This window comes from Vidua chalybeata, chromosome 35 (genome assembly GCF_026979565.1).
Source record: "Vidua chalybeata isolate OUT-0048 chromosome 35, bVidCha1 merged haplotype, whole genome shotgun sequence".
Classification (NCBI taxonomy): domain Eukaryota; kingdom Metazoa; phylum Chordata; class Aves; order Passeriformes; family Viduidae; genus Vidua; species Vidua chalybeata.
In genome coordinates this window covers 1-16,104 of record NC_071564.1, presented here as the reverse complement: position 1 = coordinate 16,104, position 16,104 = coordinate 1, and the positions used below count along the sequence as shown (strand labels likewise).

At 59.1% G+C, this 16,104-nt stretch overlaps 3 protein-coding genes across 3 annotated transcripts in view; 2 read left to right on the top strand and 1 right to left on the bottom strand.

The window, feature by feature from the left end:
- Nucleotides 1-4,057, bottom strand: part of PLD3 (phospholipase D family member 3) — a 9,672-nt gene extending 5,615 nt beyond the window's left edge. Inside the window, exons 1-5 of the mRNA XM_053968498.1 lie at nucleotides 4,031-4,057; nucleotides 2,494-2,615; nucleotides 2,235-2,412; nucleotides 578-698; nucleotides 337-464 (exon numbers count right to left, since the gene is read on the bottom strand). Of these exons, the coding sequence (XP_053824473.1) occupies nucleotides 337-464; nucleotides 578-698; nucleotides 2,235-2,412; nucleotides 2,494-2,615; nucleotides 4,031-4,057 (576 nt within the window). The remainder of the gene's footprint in view (nucleotides 1-336; nucleotides 465-577; nucleotides 699-2,234; nucleotides 2,413-2,493; nucleotides 2,616-4,030) is intronic.
- Nucleotides 4,058-4,612: 555 nt separating this feature from the next.
- LOC128802267 (uncharacterized) lies at nucleotides 4,613-5,987 on the top strand. The gene is made up of 4 exons (XM_053968551.1): nucleotides 4,613-4,637; nucleotides 4,780-5,095; nucleotides 5,131-5,830; nucleotides 5,919-5,987. The coding sequence occupies exons 1-4, from the start codon at nucleotides 4,613-4,615 to the stop codon at nucleotides 5,985-5,987; spliced, it is 1,110 nt and encodes a 369-aa protein (XP_053824526.1).
- Nucleotides 5,924-14,372, top strand: C35H19orf47 (chromosome 35 C19orf47 homolog). Its single transcript, XM_053968526.1, has 8 exons — nucleotides 5,924-6,035; nucleotides 6,545-6,592; nucleotides 8,560-8,647; nucleotides 9,785-9,899; nucleotides 9,982-10,195; nucleotides 11,213-11,338; nucleotides 12,590-12,660; nucleotides 14,055-14,372. Exons 2-8 carry the CDS (start codon nucleotides 6,589-6,591, stop codon nucleotides 14,286-14,288), a joined length of 852 nt encoding a protein of 283 aa, XP_053824501.1. The 5' UTR covers nucleotides 5,924-6,035; nucleotides 6,545-6,588; the 3' UTR covers nucleotides 14,289-14,372.
- The last annotated feature ends 1,732 nt before the right edge of the window (nucleotides 14,373-16,104 follow it).

Genomic DNA, 16,104 nt, shown 5'->3' with positions numbered 1-16,104 from the left:
GGTTTGGCACCAATCCCGTTGGGTTTGGCACCATCCATTGGGTTTGGCACCAATCCCACTGGGTTTGGCACCGACCCCGTTGGGTTTGGCACTGACCCCGCTGGGTTTGGCACCATCCATTGGGTTTGGCACCAATCCCACTGGGTTTGGCACCAATCCCATTGGGTTTGGCACCGACCCCGTTGGGTTTGGCACCAATCCCGTTGGGTTTGGCACCATCCATTGGGTTTGGCACCAATCCCATCGGGTTTGGCACCAATCCCATCGGGTTTGGCACCGACCCTGTTGGGTTTGGCGCCGACCCCGTCGTCTCCGTCCCCCCCCGGCAGGACCCACCTGTGTCAAGGCCCTCCAGTCCATGTTGGCGCTGCCAATGTAGAGATGGACGCCGTCCACCAGCCAGAACTTGGTGTGCAGCACGCCGCCGGTGAGGCGCGGCAGGTCCACGGCGCGCACGGCCGCACCTGCGGCGCCGGCATCGCGCGTCTCCCACCGGAACTCCCCCCGAGATCCGCCCCCCCCAAACCCCGAGGGACCCCCAAATTTGGGGGGGGGGGGCCCGCCCCGCCGCGCTCACCGCTGCGCTCCAGCGCCCGCAGATCGTCCAGCGGCGCCTCGGGCGAGGGCGCGCTGACCGCCACGCGCACGGCCACGCCGCGGCCCGGCAGCCGCAGCAGCTCCGCCAGGATCCGCTCGCCCTGCGGCCACCGAGAGCGGGAATGGGGAAATGGGGGAAAAAACGGGGAAATGGGGGGAAATGGGGGGAAATGGGGGGAAATGGGGGAAAAAACGGGGAAATGGGGGAAAAACGGGGAAATGGGGGAGGAAATGGGGGGGAAAACGGGGAGGAAATGGGGGAAAAACGGGGAAATGGGGGAAAAACGGGGAAATGGGGGAGGAAATGGGGGAAAAATGGGGGGGAAATGGGGGAAAATGGGGGAAAACGGGGGGATGGGGGAGGAAATGGGGGAAATTGGTGGGAAATGGGGGGAAAAGGGGGGAAATGGGAAAATGGGGGAAATGGGGGGAAGTGGGGGGAAATGGGGAAAAATGGGGGGAAAATGGGGAAAAATGGGGGGAAATTGGGGGCGAAATGGGGTAAATGGGGGAGATGGGGGAAAACAGGGGGGAAATGGGGGGAAATGGGGGAAATGGGGGAAAGTGGGGGAAATGGGGGGAATGGGGGCAAAATGGGAAAAAACCGGGGGAAAACAGAGGAAAAATCAGCAAAACCGGGCAAAAATGGGCAAAACTGGGAAAACCGGGCAAAACTGGGAAAAAATGGGTAAAAATGGGCAAAACGAGGCAAAGATGGGCAAATACTGGGGGAAAAATGGGCAAAACCAGGTAAAAAAAATGGGCAAAAAAGGGCAGAAGTGGGTAAAGAAGGGCAAAAAGGAGCAAAATTGTTGGGACGGGTGTCAGACCTGGGCGGCGCTGGGCTGGCGCGTGCGCGTGTCGCCGTTGGTCAGTGTCCAGTAGAGGAGGCGATGTCCACGCGGTGCCTGGCCTTGGACAGCAGCCTCCCAAAAACACCAGGCAAAAATGGGAAAAAATGGGGAGAAAACAGAAAAAATTGGGTAAAAATGGGCAAAAAATGGGCAAAAGCCAAGCAAAAAATGGGCAAAAATTGTGAAAGAAATGGGAAAAAAAGTGGCAAAAACTGGGGCAAAATCCAGGCTAAAAAAGGGCAAAAATGGGCAAAAAATGGGAAAGAAACGGGCAAAAAAGTGGCAAAAACTGGGCAAAAATGGGCCAAAATCCAGGCTAAAAAAGGGCAAAAATGGGAAAAAATGGGGAAAAAATGGGGAGAAAACCAGAAAAAATTGGGTAAAAATGGGCAAAAAATGGGCAAAAAACAGGCAAAAAACAGGCAAAAAATGGGCAAAAATGAGAAAAGAAATGGGCAAAAATGTGGCAAAAATGGGTCAAAATCCAGGCTAAAAAAGGGCAAAAATGGGAAAAAATGGGGAAAAAATGGGGAGAAAACCAGAAAAAATTGGGTAAAAATGGGCAAAAAACAGGCAAAAAACAGGCAAAAAATGGGCAAAAATGAGAAAAGAAATGGGCAAAAATGTGGCAAAAATGGGTCAAAATCCAGGCTAAAAAAGGGCAGAAGTGGGCAGAAAAAAGGGCAGAAGTGGGCAGAAAAAAGGGCAGAAGTGGGCAGAAAAAAGGGCAGAAGTGGGCAGAAAAAAGGCAAAATGGCAAAGCAGGGCAGGAAGGGCTCGGACCTGGGCGGCGCTGGGCTGGCGCGTGCGCGTGTCGCCGTTGGTCAGTGTCCAGTAGAAGGAGGCGATGTCCACGCGGTGCCTGGCCTTGGCCAGCAGCCCCAGCCACGCCTCGAAGGTGGACGGGCCGGGCGCCGCGCCCAGGACCAGCCCCTCGGGGATGCTCTCCACCAGCACGATCCTGGGCGGTTCATGGGGGGGGTTTTTGGGGGCTCCAGGGGGGGTTTGGGGGTGCCTCCCCCTCCCCAAAATCCGGCCTTACCTGCAGCCGTCCTCGCAGGCGGCGTCGGCGGCGCGGGGGCGCGGGTGCAGGAGGAGGAGGAGGGTGAGGAGGAAGAGGACGGAGAGGAGGGCGAAGAGCGCGGCGCCGTGCGGGCGCTGGGGCTGGGGGGCGGCCCCGGGATGGGGTTTTGGGGTGAATTTTGGCAATTCCATCAAATTTGGTGAATCCCACGCAGGGAAGGGATGGGGGAGGGGTACCTTGGGGCTCGGCGCCGCACGGTGCTCCAGAGGGTCCAGCTGGGGGGGGAATGACCCCGAATTTGGGGGGTGAGACCCCAAATTGGGGTGTGAGACCCCGAATTTGGGGTGTGAGACCCCAGATTTGAGGGGTGAGACCCGAATTTGAGGGGTGAGACCCAAAATTTGAGGGGTGAGACCCCAAATTTGGGGTGTGAGACCCCAGATTTGAGGGGTGAGACCCCAGATTTGAGGCATAAGACCCCAAATTTGAGGGGTGAGACCCAAAATTTGAGGGGTGAGACCCCGAATTTGAGGGGTGAGACCCCAGATTTGGGATGTGAGACCCCAAATTGGGGCGTGAGACCCCAAATTTGAGAGGTGAGACCCCATATTTGGGGGGTGAGACCCCAAATTGGGGGTGTGAGACCCCAGATTTGAGGGGTGAGACCCCAGATTTGAGGGGTGAGACCCCAAATTTGAGGGGTGAGACCCCGAATTTGAGGGGTGAGACCCCGAATTTGAGGGGTGAGACCCCAGATTTGGGATGTGAGACCCCAAATTGGGGCGTGAGACCCCAAATTTGAGAGGTGAGACCCCATATTTGGGGGGTGAGACCCCAAATTGGGGGTGTGAGACCCCAGATTTGAGGGGTGAGACCCCAAATTTGAGGGGTGAGACCCCAGATTTGAGGGGTGAGACCCCAGATTTGAGGGGTGAGACCCCAAATTGGGGGGTGAGACCCCATATTTGGGGGGGGGAGGGGTTGAAGCACACACCAAAATTCCCAGAATCCCCCCACCCCCATTCCCAGGGGTTCCCATGGGAGTTTGGGGTGGGGGGAGCCCCAAAATTTGGGGAGTTGGGGGCTCTGTGAGCCCAAATTAAGAGGTTTGGGACCCCCAAATTTGGGGTTTGGGGCAGGGAATCCCCCCAGTTTGGGTTTTGGGGTGTCCCAGGAGTCCCAAATTTGGGGTTTGGGGCAGGGAATCCATTAAATCCAAATTCTGGGACCCTGGAATTTGGGGTTTGGGGCAGGGAATCCCCCCAGTTTGGGCTTTGGGGTGCTCTAGGTCCCCCAGATTTGGGGTGTGGGGCAGGGAATCCCCCCGATTTGGGTTTTGGGGTGTCCCAGGAGTCCCAGATTTGGGGTTTGCAAAAGGAATCCCCCCAGTTTGGGCTTTGAGGTGCTCTGGGCTCCCCCAAATTTGGGTTTTTTTGGGGTGTCCCCAGCCCAGGATCCCCAAGTTTGGGGTTTGGGGCAGAGAACCCGCCCCATTGGGGTTGTGGGGTGCTCCGGGCCCCCCAAATTGGGGTTTTTGGGGTGTCCCCGGCCCTACCTGCGCGTAGGCTCCGTCCAGCCCCATCCCGGCACGAGGCTGGAACAGGAAAATCCGGATTTACCCCAGGGGGGGGCGGGGATTTTGGGGTGCGGGGCAGGGGAGGGACCCCAAAAACCCCCGGGGTTCAGAGGAGACCCCAAAAACCCCCGGGGTTCAGAGGAGGGACCCCAAAAAATCCCCGGGGTTCAGAGCAGACCCCAAAAACCCCCGGGGTTCAGAGCAGACCCCAAAAACCCCCGGGGTTCAGGGGAGGGACCCCAAAACCCCCAGGGTTCAGAGCAGACCCCAAAAAAACCCCGGGGTTCAGAGGAGACCCCAAAAACCCCCGGGGTTCAGAGCAGACCCCAAAAACCCCCGGGGTTCAGAGGAGGGACCCCAAAAACCCCCCGGGGTTCAGAGCAGACCCCAAAAAAACCCCGGGGTTCAGAGGAGACCCCAAAAACCCCCGGGATTCGAGCGCGGGGAGGGGACGGGAAGGGACCCCCCCCACCCCAAAACTGGGGCTGGGCCCCCTCGGGGGAGGGGAGGGGTCCCCAAATTTGGGGCAGAGTCCGGGCGGGGTCAGGGACGGGGTCAGGGATGTTTGGGGGCGCTTTTAGGGCCGGTTTGGGGCTCTTTGGGGACACGTTTGGGGCCGGTTTGGGGACATTTAGGGCCGATTTAGGGACACGTTTGGGGACACGTTTGGGGCCAGATTTACGGCAGGTTTTGGGGCATTTTTGGGGCGGTTTTGGGGCATTTTTGAGGCGGTTTTGGAGCGGTTTTGGGACAGTTTTGTTGCAGTTTTGGGACAGTTTTGGGGCAGTTTTGGAACAGATTTTGGGGCGCTTTTGGGGCAGTTTTGTGGCCGTTTTGGGGCAGATTTTGGGGCGGTTTTGGAGCAGATTTGGGGGCGGTTTCGGGGCGGTTTTGGATCAGTTTTCAGGGCAGTTTTGTGGCCGTTTTGGAGCAGATTTTGGGGCTGTTTTGGGGCAGTTTTGGAGCGTTTTGTGGCAGGTTGGGGACAATTTTGGAGCAGATTTGGGGGCGGTTTGGGGACAGTTTTGGGGCAGTTTTGTGGCCGTTTTGGGGCAGATTTTGGGGCGGTTTTGGAGCAGATTCTGGGGCGGTTTGGGGACAGTTTTGGGGCAGATTTTGGATCAGTTTTGTGGCCGTTTTGGGGCAGATTTTGGGGCGGTTTGGGATCAGTTTTGGGGCGGTTTTGTGGCCGTTTTGGGGCAGATTTCGGGGCGGTTTTGTGGCCGTTTTGTGGCACATTTTGGGACAGTTTTGGGGCGGTTTGGAGACAGTTTTGGAGCAGATTTTGGGGCGGTTTTGGGGCAGTTTTGTGGCCGTTTTGGAGCAGATTTTGGGGCGGATTTGGAGCAGATTTTGGGGCAGTTTTGTGGCGGTTTTGGGGCAGTTTTGGGGCGGTTTTGGAGCAGATTTTGGGACAGTTTTGGAGCAGATTTTGGGGCGGTTTCGGGGCCGTTTTGGAGCAGATTTTGGGGCGGTTTTGGAGCAGATTTTGGGACAGTTTTGGAGCAGATTTTGGGGCGGTTTGGGGGCGGTTTCGGGGCCGTTTTGGAGCAGATTTTGGGGCGGTTTTGGAGCAGATTTTGGGACAGTTTTGGGGCGGTTTTGGGGCGGTTTGGGGGCGGTTTCGGGGCCGTTTTGGAGCAGATTTTGGGGCGGATTTGGAGCAGATTTTGGGGCAGTTTTGTGGCGGTTTTGGGGCAGTTTTGGGGCGGTTTTGGAGCAGATTTTGGGGCGGTTTTGGGACAGTTTTGGAGCAGATTTTGGGGCGGTTTGGGGGCGGTTTCGGGGCTGTTTCGCGGTCGCTCCCCCCCCGTCCCCCCCTCTCCCCTTGGTACCGTCCGGCGCCGCCCTCACGCTCCGTCCGCAGGGGGGCGCCCTCCTCGGCCCGGCGGCGCGCGCGCTGCGCCGGCCCCGCCCCTCCGGCGGCGCCGCCTGACGTCACTTCCGGCGCGTCCCGTCAGGCCCCGGGATGGGGCGAGGGGAGGTGAGGGGGGAGGGGAGGGATTGGGGGGGGGGGCTGAGGGGGAAAAGGGGATTTGGGGGGGCCCGGGGGGGGCTGAGGGTGAGGGGGGAACGGGAGGGGAAGGGGAAAATGGGGAGGGGTCTGAGGGGAAAGGGAGGTTGGGGAGGGGTCTGAGGGGTCTGGGGGGGGTTTTGAGGGGTCAGGGGGGGCCTGAGGGGAACAGAGGGAGGGAAAAAAGGGGGTGGGGGTCTGTGGGAGGTTGAGGGGGGGTCTGGGGGTTTTGGGGGGGATTCCGGTGGATTTGTGGGGTCTGGGGGGGTCTGAGGGGAAAGGGAAATCGAGGAGGGGTCTGAGGGGTCTGGGGGCTTTTGGGGGGGTCAGGAGGAGGGGAAAGGGGGGGGTCTGAGGGGAAAGGGAAATCGAGGAGGGGTCTGAGGGGTCGGGGGGGGTTTGGGGGTCTCTGGTTTTGGGGGGGGGGATGTGGGGCAGCCCCTCAAAACCCCCCCCCGACCCCTCCCCTCCCCCCCCAGGCCGCTCCTGCCTGATCCGGCTCTGCCAAAGCCAGCTCGGCACCATGGGTGAGGGATGGAGCCAAAAATCCCCAAAAACACCCCAAAAATACCCAAAAACACCCCAAAATTCCCCTAAAACATCCCAAAAATACCCAAAAACACCCCAAAAATACCCAAACACACCCCAAAAATCCCCAAAAACATCCCAAAAATACCCAAAAACACCCCAAAATTCCTCTGAAACACCCCAAAAATCCCCTAAAACATCCCAAAAATACCCTAAAACATCCCAAAAATACCCTAAAACATTCCAAAAATCCTGTAAAACATCCCAAAATTCCCTTAAAACATCCCAAAAATGCCCTAAAACATCCCAAAAATCCCCTAAAACATCCCAAAAATCCTGTAAAACACCCCAAAAATCCTCTGAAACATCCCAAAAATCCCCTGAAACATCCCAAAAATCCCCTGAAACACCCCAAAAATCCCCTGAAACACCCCAAAAATCCCCAAAAACACCCCAAAAATCCCAAAAACACCCCAAAAATCCCCAAAAACACCCCAGAAATCCCCTAGAAGATCCAAAAACATCCCAAAAATCCCCTAAAAGATCCAAAACACCCCAAAAATTCCCAAAAACATCCCAAAATTCCTCTGAAACATCCCAAAATATCCAAAAACATCCCAAAAATCCCCAAAACACCCCAAAAGTCCTGTAAAGCACCCCAAAAATCCCAAAAACACCCCAAAAATCCCCTAAAACACCCCCAAAAATACCCTAAAACACCCCAAAAATCCTGTAAAACACCCCAAAAATCCCCTAAAACACCCCAAAAATCCCCTGAAACACCCCCAAAAATACCCTAAAACACCCCAAAAATCCTGTAAAACACCCCAAAAATACCCTAAAACACCCCAAAAATCCACTGAAACACCCCCAAAATCCCCTGAAACACCCCAAAACATCCAAAATCACCCCACAATTCCCCTAAAACATCCCAAATCCCCCCCAAATCCCCCCAGGTCCCCCCTCCCCTCCCCTCCCCCTGCTGTTCCTGCCGGAGCAGCTGGGAACGCCCGGAATGAGCCTGGGCTGCCCCTCCCCCTCCTCTCCCCTCCCCCATCCCTCCCCTCCCCCCAATCCCTTTTTTTTCCCCCAAATCCCATTTTTCCACCCCTTAAATCCCATTTTGTTCCCTCCAATCCCATTTCTCTCTCCCTAAATCCCATTTTTTTTCCCCCAAATCCCATTTTTCCACTTCGTCCAATCCCATCTTTTCCCCTAAAATCCCATTTCCCCCCCTTAAATCCCATTTTCCACCCCTTAAATCCCTTTTTTTTTCCCCAAATCCCATTTTTTTCCACTCCAAAAAAATCTTTTCCCCATTTTCCAATCCCATCTTTTCCCCATTTTTCCCCATTTCCCCCCATTTCTATCCCAATTTTCCCCATTTCTCTCCCCATTTCTCCCCATTTCCCCCATTTCCCCCCCACTTTTCTCCCCGTTTTTCCCCATTTCCCCCCATTTTCCTCATTTTCCCCCATTTTTCCCCATTTCTCCCCATTTTTTCCCCAATTTCCCCCCATTTCCCCCATTTTTCCCCGTTTTTCCCCCCTTATTTCCAGCCATTTTTTCCCATTTTCCCCCGTTTTTCCCCCCATTTTTTCCCCATTTTTTCCCATTTTCCCCCCGTTTTCCCCCCATTTCTCCCCATTTCTCCCCATTATTTCCCCGTTTTTCCCCATTTTCCCCCGTTTTTCCCCATTTCTCCCCATTTTCCCCATTTTCCCCCGTTTTTCCCCCCATTTTTCCCCATTTTCCCCCATTTTCCCCCGTTTTTCCCCCCATTTTTTCCCCATTTTCCCCCATTTTCCCCCGTTTTTCCCCCCATTTCTCCCCATTTCTCCCCATTATTTCCCCGTTTTTCCCCATTATTTCCCCATTTTTCCCCATTATTTCCCCGTTTTTTCCCCCGTTTTTCCCCATTTTCCCCCATTTTTCCCATTTTTCCCCCGTTTTTCCCCATTTCCAGCCACCTCGGAGTGGCTCCGTTTCTTTGAGGACGCCGGGATCCCCCCGGGCCCCGCCCTGGGCTACGCCGTGGCCTTCGTGGACAACAGGTGGGGGAGACCCCAAAAATGGGGAGAGAGAGACCCCCGAAATTGGGGAGGGACCCCAAAAATGGGGAGAGAGACCCCCGGGAATGGGGGGAGAGAGACCCCAAAAATGGGGAGAGAGAGACCCCAAAAATGGAGAGAGAGAGACCCCAAAAATGGGGAGAGAGACCCCCGAAATGGGGACAGGGACCCCTGAAATGGGGAGAGAGACCCCAAAAATGGGGGGAGAAACCCCAAAAATGGGGGGAGACCCCTGAAATGGGGAGAGAGACCCCAAAAATGGGGGAGGGACCCCCGAAATGGGGAGAGAGACCCCCGGGATTGGGGGGAGACCCCCGGGAATGGGGATCCCGGGAATGGGATCGGGGTTTTCTCCCGGCCTGGGATCATTCCCGGGAATCAGGGATCTGGGGGGGATCCGGGGGGGATCGGAGCGATCCCGTGGATCCCTGGGGGGGCTCCAGGAGCGGGGTCCGGGGGGATCCCGGGGGATCCCGGGGCAGCCCAGGTGGATCCGGGGGGATCCCGGGGGAGCTTGGGTGGGGTTCGGTGGCGCCCGGGTGGATCCCAGTGGATCCCTGGCGGGATCGGGGCGGATCCCGTGGGAATTGGGGCGGGTTTTTTTGTGGAATCTGGTTGGATCTCAGGTGGATCCTGTGGACTTCAGGCAGATCCCAGTGGATCCCTGGAGGGATCAGGTGGATCCCATGGGAATTTTGGTGGATTGGGTGGAATCTGGTCGGATCTCGGGCGGATCCGGGTGGATCTGAGGGAACCCAGGCAGATCCCAGTGGATCCCTGGAGGGATCGGGTGAATCCCATGGAAATTGGGGTGGATTCTGTGGAATCTGGGCAGATCCCAGGTGGATCCATGTGGATCTGGTGGACTCCAGGCAGATGCCAGCGGATCCCTGGAGGGATTGGGGTGGATCCCATGGGAATTCGGGTGGGTTGGGTGGAACCTGGGTGGATCCCAGGTGGATCCAGGCAGATCCAGGGTGGATCCCCCGGGAACCGGGGCGGGTTTCATTGGAATCCAGCCAGATCCCGGGCGGATCCGAGGGAAAGGGGGTGGGGGTGTGTGTGTGTGGGTGGATCCCGGGGTGGATCCCTGGGTGGATCCCGGCCTGCTCGGCGCAGGATCCACAAGAACATGCTGCTGGACCTGACCAAGGAGCTGATGAAGGAGTTGGGCGTCACGGCCGTGGGCGACGTCATCGCCATCCTGCGCCACGCCAAGGTGGTGCACAGGCAGGTACGGGATCCCCCGGGATCCCCCGGGATCCCCCGGGATCCAGGGAAGCCCCCACCCCCCCCCCCCCCGTTTCCCCCCGCAGGAGCTGTGCCGGGCGGCCTCGGAGTCGCTGCGGCCCGAGGGCGCGGGGGGATCCCGGCGGGATCCGCGGGATCTCCAGGAGCAGCGGGATCCCTGCGGGGCCGCCGGGAGGATGATCACCAACAGCCTGAGCCGGGATCCCGCCCCCCGGAACGCCCGGAACGCCCCCGGCGCCGGGATCTCCGTCACCGTCGCCAACGGGGCCGCCAAGGCCGGTAAGGGCGGCCCGGGATCCCCAGAGGGATCCACTGTGGGCCCGGGATCCCCAAAGGGGGCTTTAACTGCCCAAAATAACCCGGGATCCCTCGGGGATCCACTGTGGGCCCGGGATCCCCAAAGGGGGCTTTAACTGCCCAAAATAACCCGGGATCCCTCGGGGATCCACTGTGGGCCCGGGATCCCCAAACGGGGCTTTAACTGCCTGAAATAACCCAGGATCCCCAGAGGGATCCACTGTGGGCCCGGGATCCCTCGGGGATCCACTGTGGGCCCGGGATCCCCAAACGGGGCTTTAACCACCCGAAATAACCCAGGATCCCTCAGGGATCCACTGTGGGGCTGGGATCCCCAAACGGGGCTTTAACCACCCAAAATAAACCCCCAGAGTGGGGGGGATCCCTCAGGGATCCACTGTGGGGAGAGCCCAGGGGAGGGCGGGGGGGTCGGGGGATCCAGAGGGACCTGGGATCCATCCAGAGGGGTCAGGGAAGAACTGGGATCCACCCAGAGGGGCTGGGATCCACCCAGAGGGATCAGGGGAGAGCTGGGATCCATCCAGAGGAGCTGGGATCCACCCAGAGGGGCTGGGATCCATCCAGAGGGATCAGAATTGAGCTGGGATCCATCCAGAGGGATCAGGGAAGAACTGGGATCCATCCAGAGGGGCTGGGATCCACCCAGAGGGATCAGGGAAGAACTGGGATCCATCCAGAGGAGCTGGGATCCATCCAGAGGGGCTGGGATCCACCCAGAGGGATCAGGGGAGAGCTGGGATCCATCCAGAGGGGCTGGGATCCACCCAGAGGGATCAGGGAAGAGCTGGGATCCATCCAGAGGGGCTGGGATCCACCCAGAGGGGCTGGGATCCATGCAGAGGGATCAGAATTGAGCTGGGATCCACCCAGAGGGATCGAGGGGGGCTCCGGGATCAGCCCGGAGCGATCAGGGAGGCGCGGGATCCCCTCCAGCCTGCCCCAGCCGCCAGATCCCCTGTGGGCGGATCCCTTTGCCAGGCGGATCCGGTGCCGAGGCGCCGGCGGCTGCGGCCAAGCGGCGCCGGGTGCCCGAGGCCGAGCCCGTGGTGATCTCGCTGGCCAAGGGCGCCGCCCGCCGGATCCTGCGCCCGCCCGCGGCCCCAGGTACGCGCCCGGCGGATCCCCGATCGCCCCGCGGGATCCCCGATCGCCCCGCGGGATCCCCGATCACCCCGCGGGATCCCCCATCGCCCCGCGGGATCCCCCATCGCCCCGCGGGATCCCCCATCGCCCCGCGGGATCCCTGATCGCCCCGCGGGATCCCCGATCGCCCCGCGGGATCCCCGATCGCCCCGCGGGATCCCCGGCTCCCCTCCCGCACCCTCAGCGGCCGAGAGAGGCCCGGGAGCCCAGATTGCCCTGCCAGATCCCAGATTGCCCTTCCCAGATCCCAGATTGCCCTCCCAGATCCCAGATTTCCCCTCCCAGATCCTGAATTTCCCTCCCAGATCCCAGATTTCCCCTCCCAGATCCTGAATTTCCCCTGCAGATCCCAGATTTCCCTTCCAGATCCCAAATTTCCCTTTCTAAATCCTGAATTTCCCTCCCAGATCCCAGATTTCCTCTGCAGATCCCAGATTTCCCTCCCAGATCCCAAATTTCCCCTTCCAGAACCCAAGTTTCTCCTCCAGATCCCAAATTTTCCTCCCAGATCCTGAATTTCCCTTTCTAGATCCCAAATTTCCCCTCCAGATCCTGAATTTCCCCAATTTTTCCCAAACTCCCCCCAAATCCCCCATTTTTCCCGAACTCTTCCATTTTCCCCCAACTCCCCATTTTTCCCCAAATCCCCATTTTTCCCCAAATCCCCATTTTCCCCAAATCCCCATTTTCCCCAAATCCCCATTTTTCCCCAAATCCCCATTTTTCCCCCAAATCCCCATTTTTCCCCCCAAATCCCCATTTCCCCCAAATCCCCATTTTTCCCCCAAATCCCCATTTCCCCCAAATCCCCATTTTTCCCCAAATCCCCATTTCCCCCAAATCCCCATTTTTCCCCAAATCCCCATTTTTCCCCCAAATCCCCATTTTTCCCCCCAAATCCCCATTTTCCCCAAATCCCCCTTTCCCCCCAAATCCCCATTTCCCCCAAATCCCCATTTTTCCCCCAAATCCCCATTTTCCCCAAATCCCCATTTTTCCCCCCAAATCCCCATTTTTCCCCCAAATCCCCATTTTTCCCCCCAAATCCCCATTTCCCCCCCCAATCCCCATTTTTCCCCAAATCCCCATTTTTCCCCAAATCCCCATTTTTCCCCCCAAATCCCCATTTTCCCCAAATCCCCATTTTTCCCCCAAATCCCCATTTTTCCCAAATCCCCATTTTTCCCCCCAAATCCCCCTTTGTTCCCGCAGCCCCGGCCCGGCCGTCGGTGTTCGAGCGCCTCGGGGCCGAGGCCAAAGCGGCCGCAGCCGCCGGAGGGAAGGTGAGGGGGGATCCGGGGGGATCCCGGGGGATCCGGGGCGGGGGAGGGGCTGGATCCGGGTGGGATCTGATGGGAGAGCAGGAGGGGGATCCGGGATCCAGTGGGGAAAGGACCCAGAGGAGGGAGGGATCCAGTGGGGGTGGGATCCAGAGGAGGGAGGGGATCCAGGGGAGGTGGGATCCAGTGGGGAAAGGATCCAGAGGAGGGAGGGATCCAGAGGAGGGAGGGATCCAGAGGAGGGAGGGATCCAGTGGGGAAAGGATCCAGCGGGGGAAAAAGATGCAGGGGGGGGGGAAGGATCCAGGAGAGGGAGGGATCCAGGGATTACAAGATCCAGAGGGAAAAAGATTGGGATCTAGGGGGGGAAAGATCCAGAACTCAGGATCCAGGGAGGGAAGGATCCAGGGGAGGGAGGGATCCAGAGGGAAAAGGATCCGGAATTCAGGATCCAGGGGAGGGAGGGATCCAGGGACAAATGGATCCAGAATCCAGGGATCAGGATCCAGGGAGGACAAGATCCAGAGAGGGAAGGATCAAGGATCCGGGGGGGTTGGGATCCAGTGGGGAAGGGATCCAGGAGAGGGAGGGATCCTGGGGAGGGAGGGATCCTGGGGAGGTGGGATCCAGCAGGGAAGGGATCATGAGGGAGCAGGATCCGGGGTGGGGGAGAGGATCCGCAATCCAGGGATCGGGATCCAGGGGAGGGGGGGTCCACGGAGGGAAGGATCCTGGTGAGATGGGATCCAGGGAGGACAAGATCCAGGGGGGGAAGGTGGGATCCAGGAGAGCTGCGGGATCCAGGGGAGGTGGGATCTAGGGAGAGAAGGATCCAGGATCCCAGGGTGGTGCAGGATCCAGGGGAGGCAGGATCCATAGAGGGAAGGATCCGGGATCCAGAGCAGGACAGGATCCGGGGGAGGGGGGGATTCATGGAGGGAAGGATCCTGGTGAGATGGGATCCAGGGAGGACAAGATCCAGGGGAAGTGGGATCCATAGAGGGAAGGATCCAGAGGAGCTGCAGGATCCAGGGAAGCCACAGGATCCATAGAGGGAAGGATCTGGGATCCAGGGGGGAGGCGGGATCCACGGAGGGAAGGATCTGGGATCCAGGATCCAGGGGAGGCGGGATCCAGGGGAGCTGTGGAATCCAGGGGAGGTGGGATCCATGGAGGGAAGGATCCGGGATCCAGGGGAGGCGGGATCCAGGGGAGCTGTGGGATCCAGGGGAGCTGCGGGATCCATGGAGGGAAGGATCTGGGATCCAGGGGAGGCGGGATCCAGGGGAGCTGTGGGATCCAGGGGAGCTGCGGGATCCACGGAGGGAAGGATCCGGGATCCAGGGGGGAGCTGCGGGATCCCGGCAGGGAATCTGCCACGTGGGATCTCCCCGCAGCCCTCGGGGGTGTTCAGCCGCCTGGGCGCCGCCCCGGACGGCCCCGAGGCCGCGGCCGATCCCGCCGGGGATCCGGCGGATCCCGAGGCGCTGCCCTACGCCGGCGTGCTGAAGAAGCGGCGGGAATGTTCCGGAACGGCGGCGGCGGCGGCGCAGGACGGGGCCGTGTCCAGCTCCTGCCAGCCCCGCGGGCCCCGCAGCGTCTTCCGCAGGCTGGGCCGCAAAGCCGACTGAGGGGATCCCCCGGGATCCGCCGGGATCCCTCCAGGATCAGCGGGAATCTGCTGGGACTGACGGAAAAAAAACAGGGATCCCCGGGAGCTGGGATCCTCCTGGATCCACTGGGATCCTTCCAGGATCAGCGGGAATCTGCTGGGACTCATGGCAAAAACAGGGATCCCCGGGAGCTGGGATCCTCCTGGATCCACTGGGATCCCCCAGGATCAATGGGAATCTGCTGGGACTGACGGGGAAAAAACAGGGATCCCCGGGAGCTGGGATCCTCCTGGATCCACTGGGATCCTTCCAGGATCAGCGGGAATCTGCTGGGACTCATGGCAAAAACAGGGATCCCTGGGAGCTGGGATCCTCCTGGATCCACTGGGATCCCCCAGGATCAGCGGGAATCTGCTGGGACTGACAACAAAAGCAGGGATCCCTGGGAGTGGGGATCATGCTGGATCCGCCGGGATCCCCCAGGATCAGCGGGAATCTGCTGGGACTGACGGAAAAAAAACAGGGATCCCCGGGAGCTGGGATCCTCCTGGATCTGCTGGGATCCCCCCAGGATCAGCGGGAATCTGCTGGGACTGATGGCGAGAATGGGGATCCTGCTGGATCTGCCGGGATCCCCCCAGAATCAACGGGAATCTGCTGGGACTGACGGGGAAAAAACAGGGATCCCCGGGAGTTGGGATCCTCCTGGATCCACTGGGATCCCCCCAGGATCAGCGGGAATCTGCTGGGACTGACGGAAAAAACAGGGATTCTCCTGGATCCACTGAGATCCCCCTGAATCAACGGGGATCTGCTGGGACTCATGGCAAAAAACAGGGATCCCTGGGAGTTGGGATCCTCCTGGATCCGCTGGGATCCCTCCTGAATCAACGGGAATCTGCTGGGACTGACAGCAAAACAGGGATCCTGGATCCACCGGGATCTGGGATCTGCCGGGGAGCTGCTGGGACTGACGGCAACAACGGGGATCCTCCTGGATCCGCTGGAACCCCCCTGGGATCAGCGGGGATCTGCTGGGACTGACGGCGAGGACGGAGATTTTGGGAGTGGGGATCCCTCACTGTCAGTGAGAGATCCCAGGGATCCTGCGGGGGTTGATGCCAGGAGATCCCAGGGATCCCGGGGGCGGGGATCCTGCTGGGGTTGATCCTGGAGGGATCCCTCAGGAATCGAGGGGAGATCCTGCCGGGAATCGGCGCTTGATTCCCTGGGAAAGGGGGATCCACTGGAAATCGGGGGTGGATCCCCTGGGAAAGGGGAGATCCCTGCAGGAATCGAGAGTGGATCCCCTGGGAAAGGGGAGATCCCTGCAGGAATCGAGAGTGGATCCCTCAGAAAAGGAGAGATCCCTGCAGGAATTGAGGGTGGATCCCTTGGGAAAGGGGAGATCCCTGCAGGAATCGAGGGTGGATCCCTCAGAAAATGAGAGATCCCTGCAGGAATTGAGAGTGGATCCCTCGGAAGGGAGAGATCCCTGCGGGAATCCATGTGAGATCCCTGGAAAATCGATCCCAGCCGGAATCAAGAGTGGATCCCCTGGCGAAGGGGGGAGATCCCTGCGGGGATCCCCGCCTGATCCCTTGGGGCAGGGTGGATCCCGTGGGGATCCCACTGGATCCCGCCTGCAGATCCCGAGGCCAAAGCAGCCCCAAAATCTCCTTTTCCCCCCCCAATTTTCCCTTCCCCGGATTTTTTCCTTTCAGGATTTGGGAATCCAGGCACAAAATTCCCCCCAGAGGGGGAGTCTGAGTCCGCTTCCCTGGGGTTATTCCCGATTTCCTGGGGTTATTCCCGATTTCCTGGGGGTTATTCC

Excerpts from the sequence above, each read along its gene's own strand:
- LOC128802267 (XM_053968551.1), top strand. The coding sequence starts at position 4,613 with ATGTTTGGGGGCGCTTTTAGGGCCG. Across the intron at positions 4,638-4,779 it reads TGGGGGCGCTTTTAGGGCCG|GCGGTTTTGGAGCGGTTTTG; the intron begins GTTTGGGGCTCT and ends GGCATTTTTGAG. Across the intron at positions 5,831-5,918 it reads TTTGGGGCGGTTTGGGGGCG|GGGGGCGCCCTCCTCGGCCC; the intron begins GTTTCGGGGCTG and ends CTCCGTCCGCAG.
- C35H19orf47 (XM_053968526.1), top strand. Across the intron at positions 10,196-11,212 it reads CAACGGGGCCGCCAAGGCCG|GCGGATCCGGTGCCGAGGCG; the intron begins GTAAGGGCGGCC and ends TCCCTTTGCCAG. Across the intron at positions 12,661-14,054 it reads CCGCAGCCGCCGGAGGGAAG|CCCTCGGGGGTGTTCAGCCG; the intron begins GTGAGGGGGGAT and ends ATCTCCCCGCAG.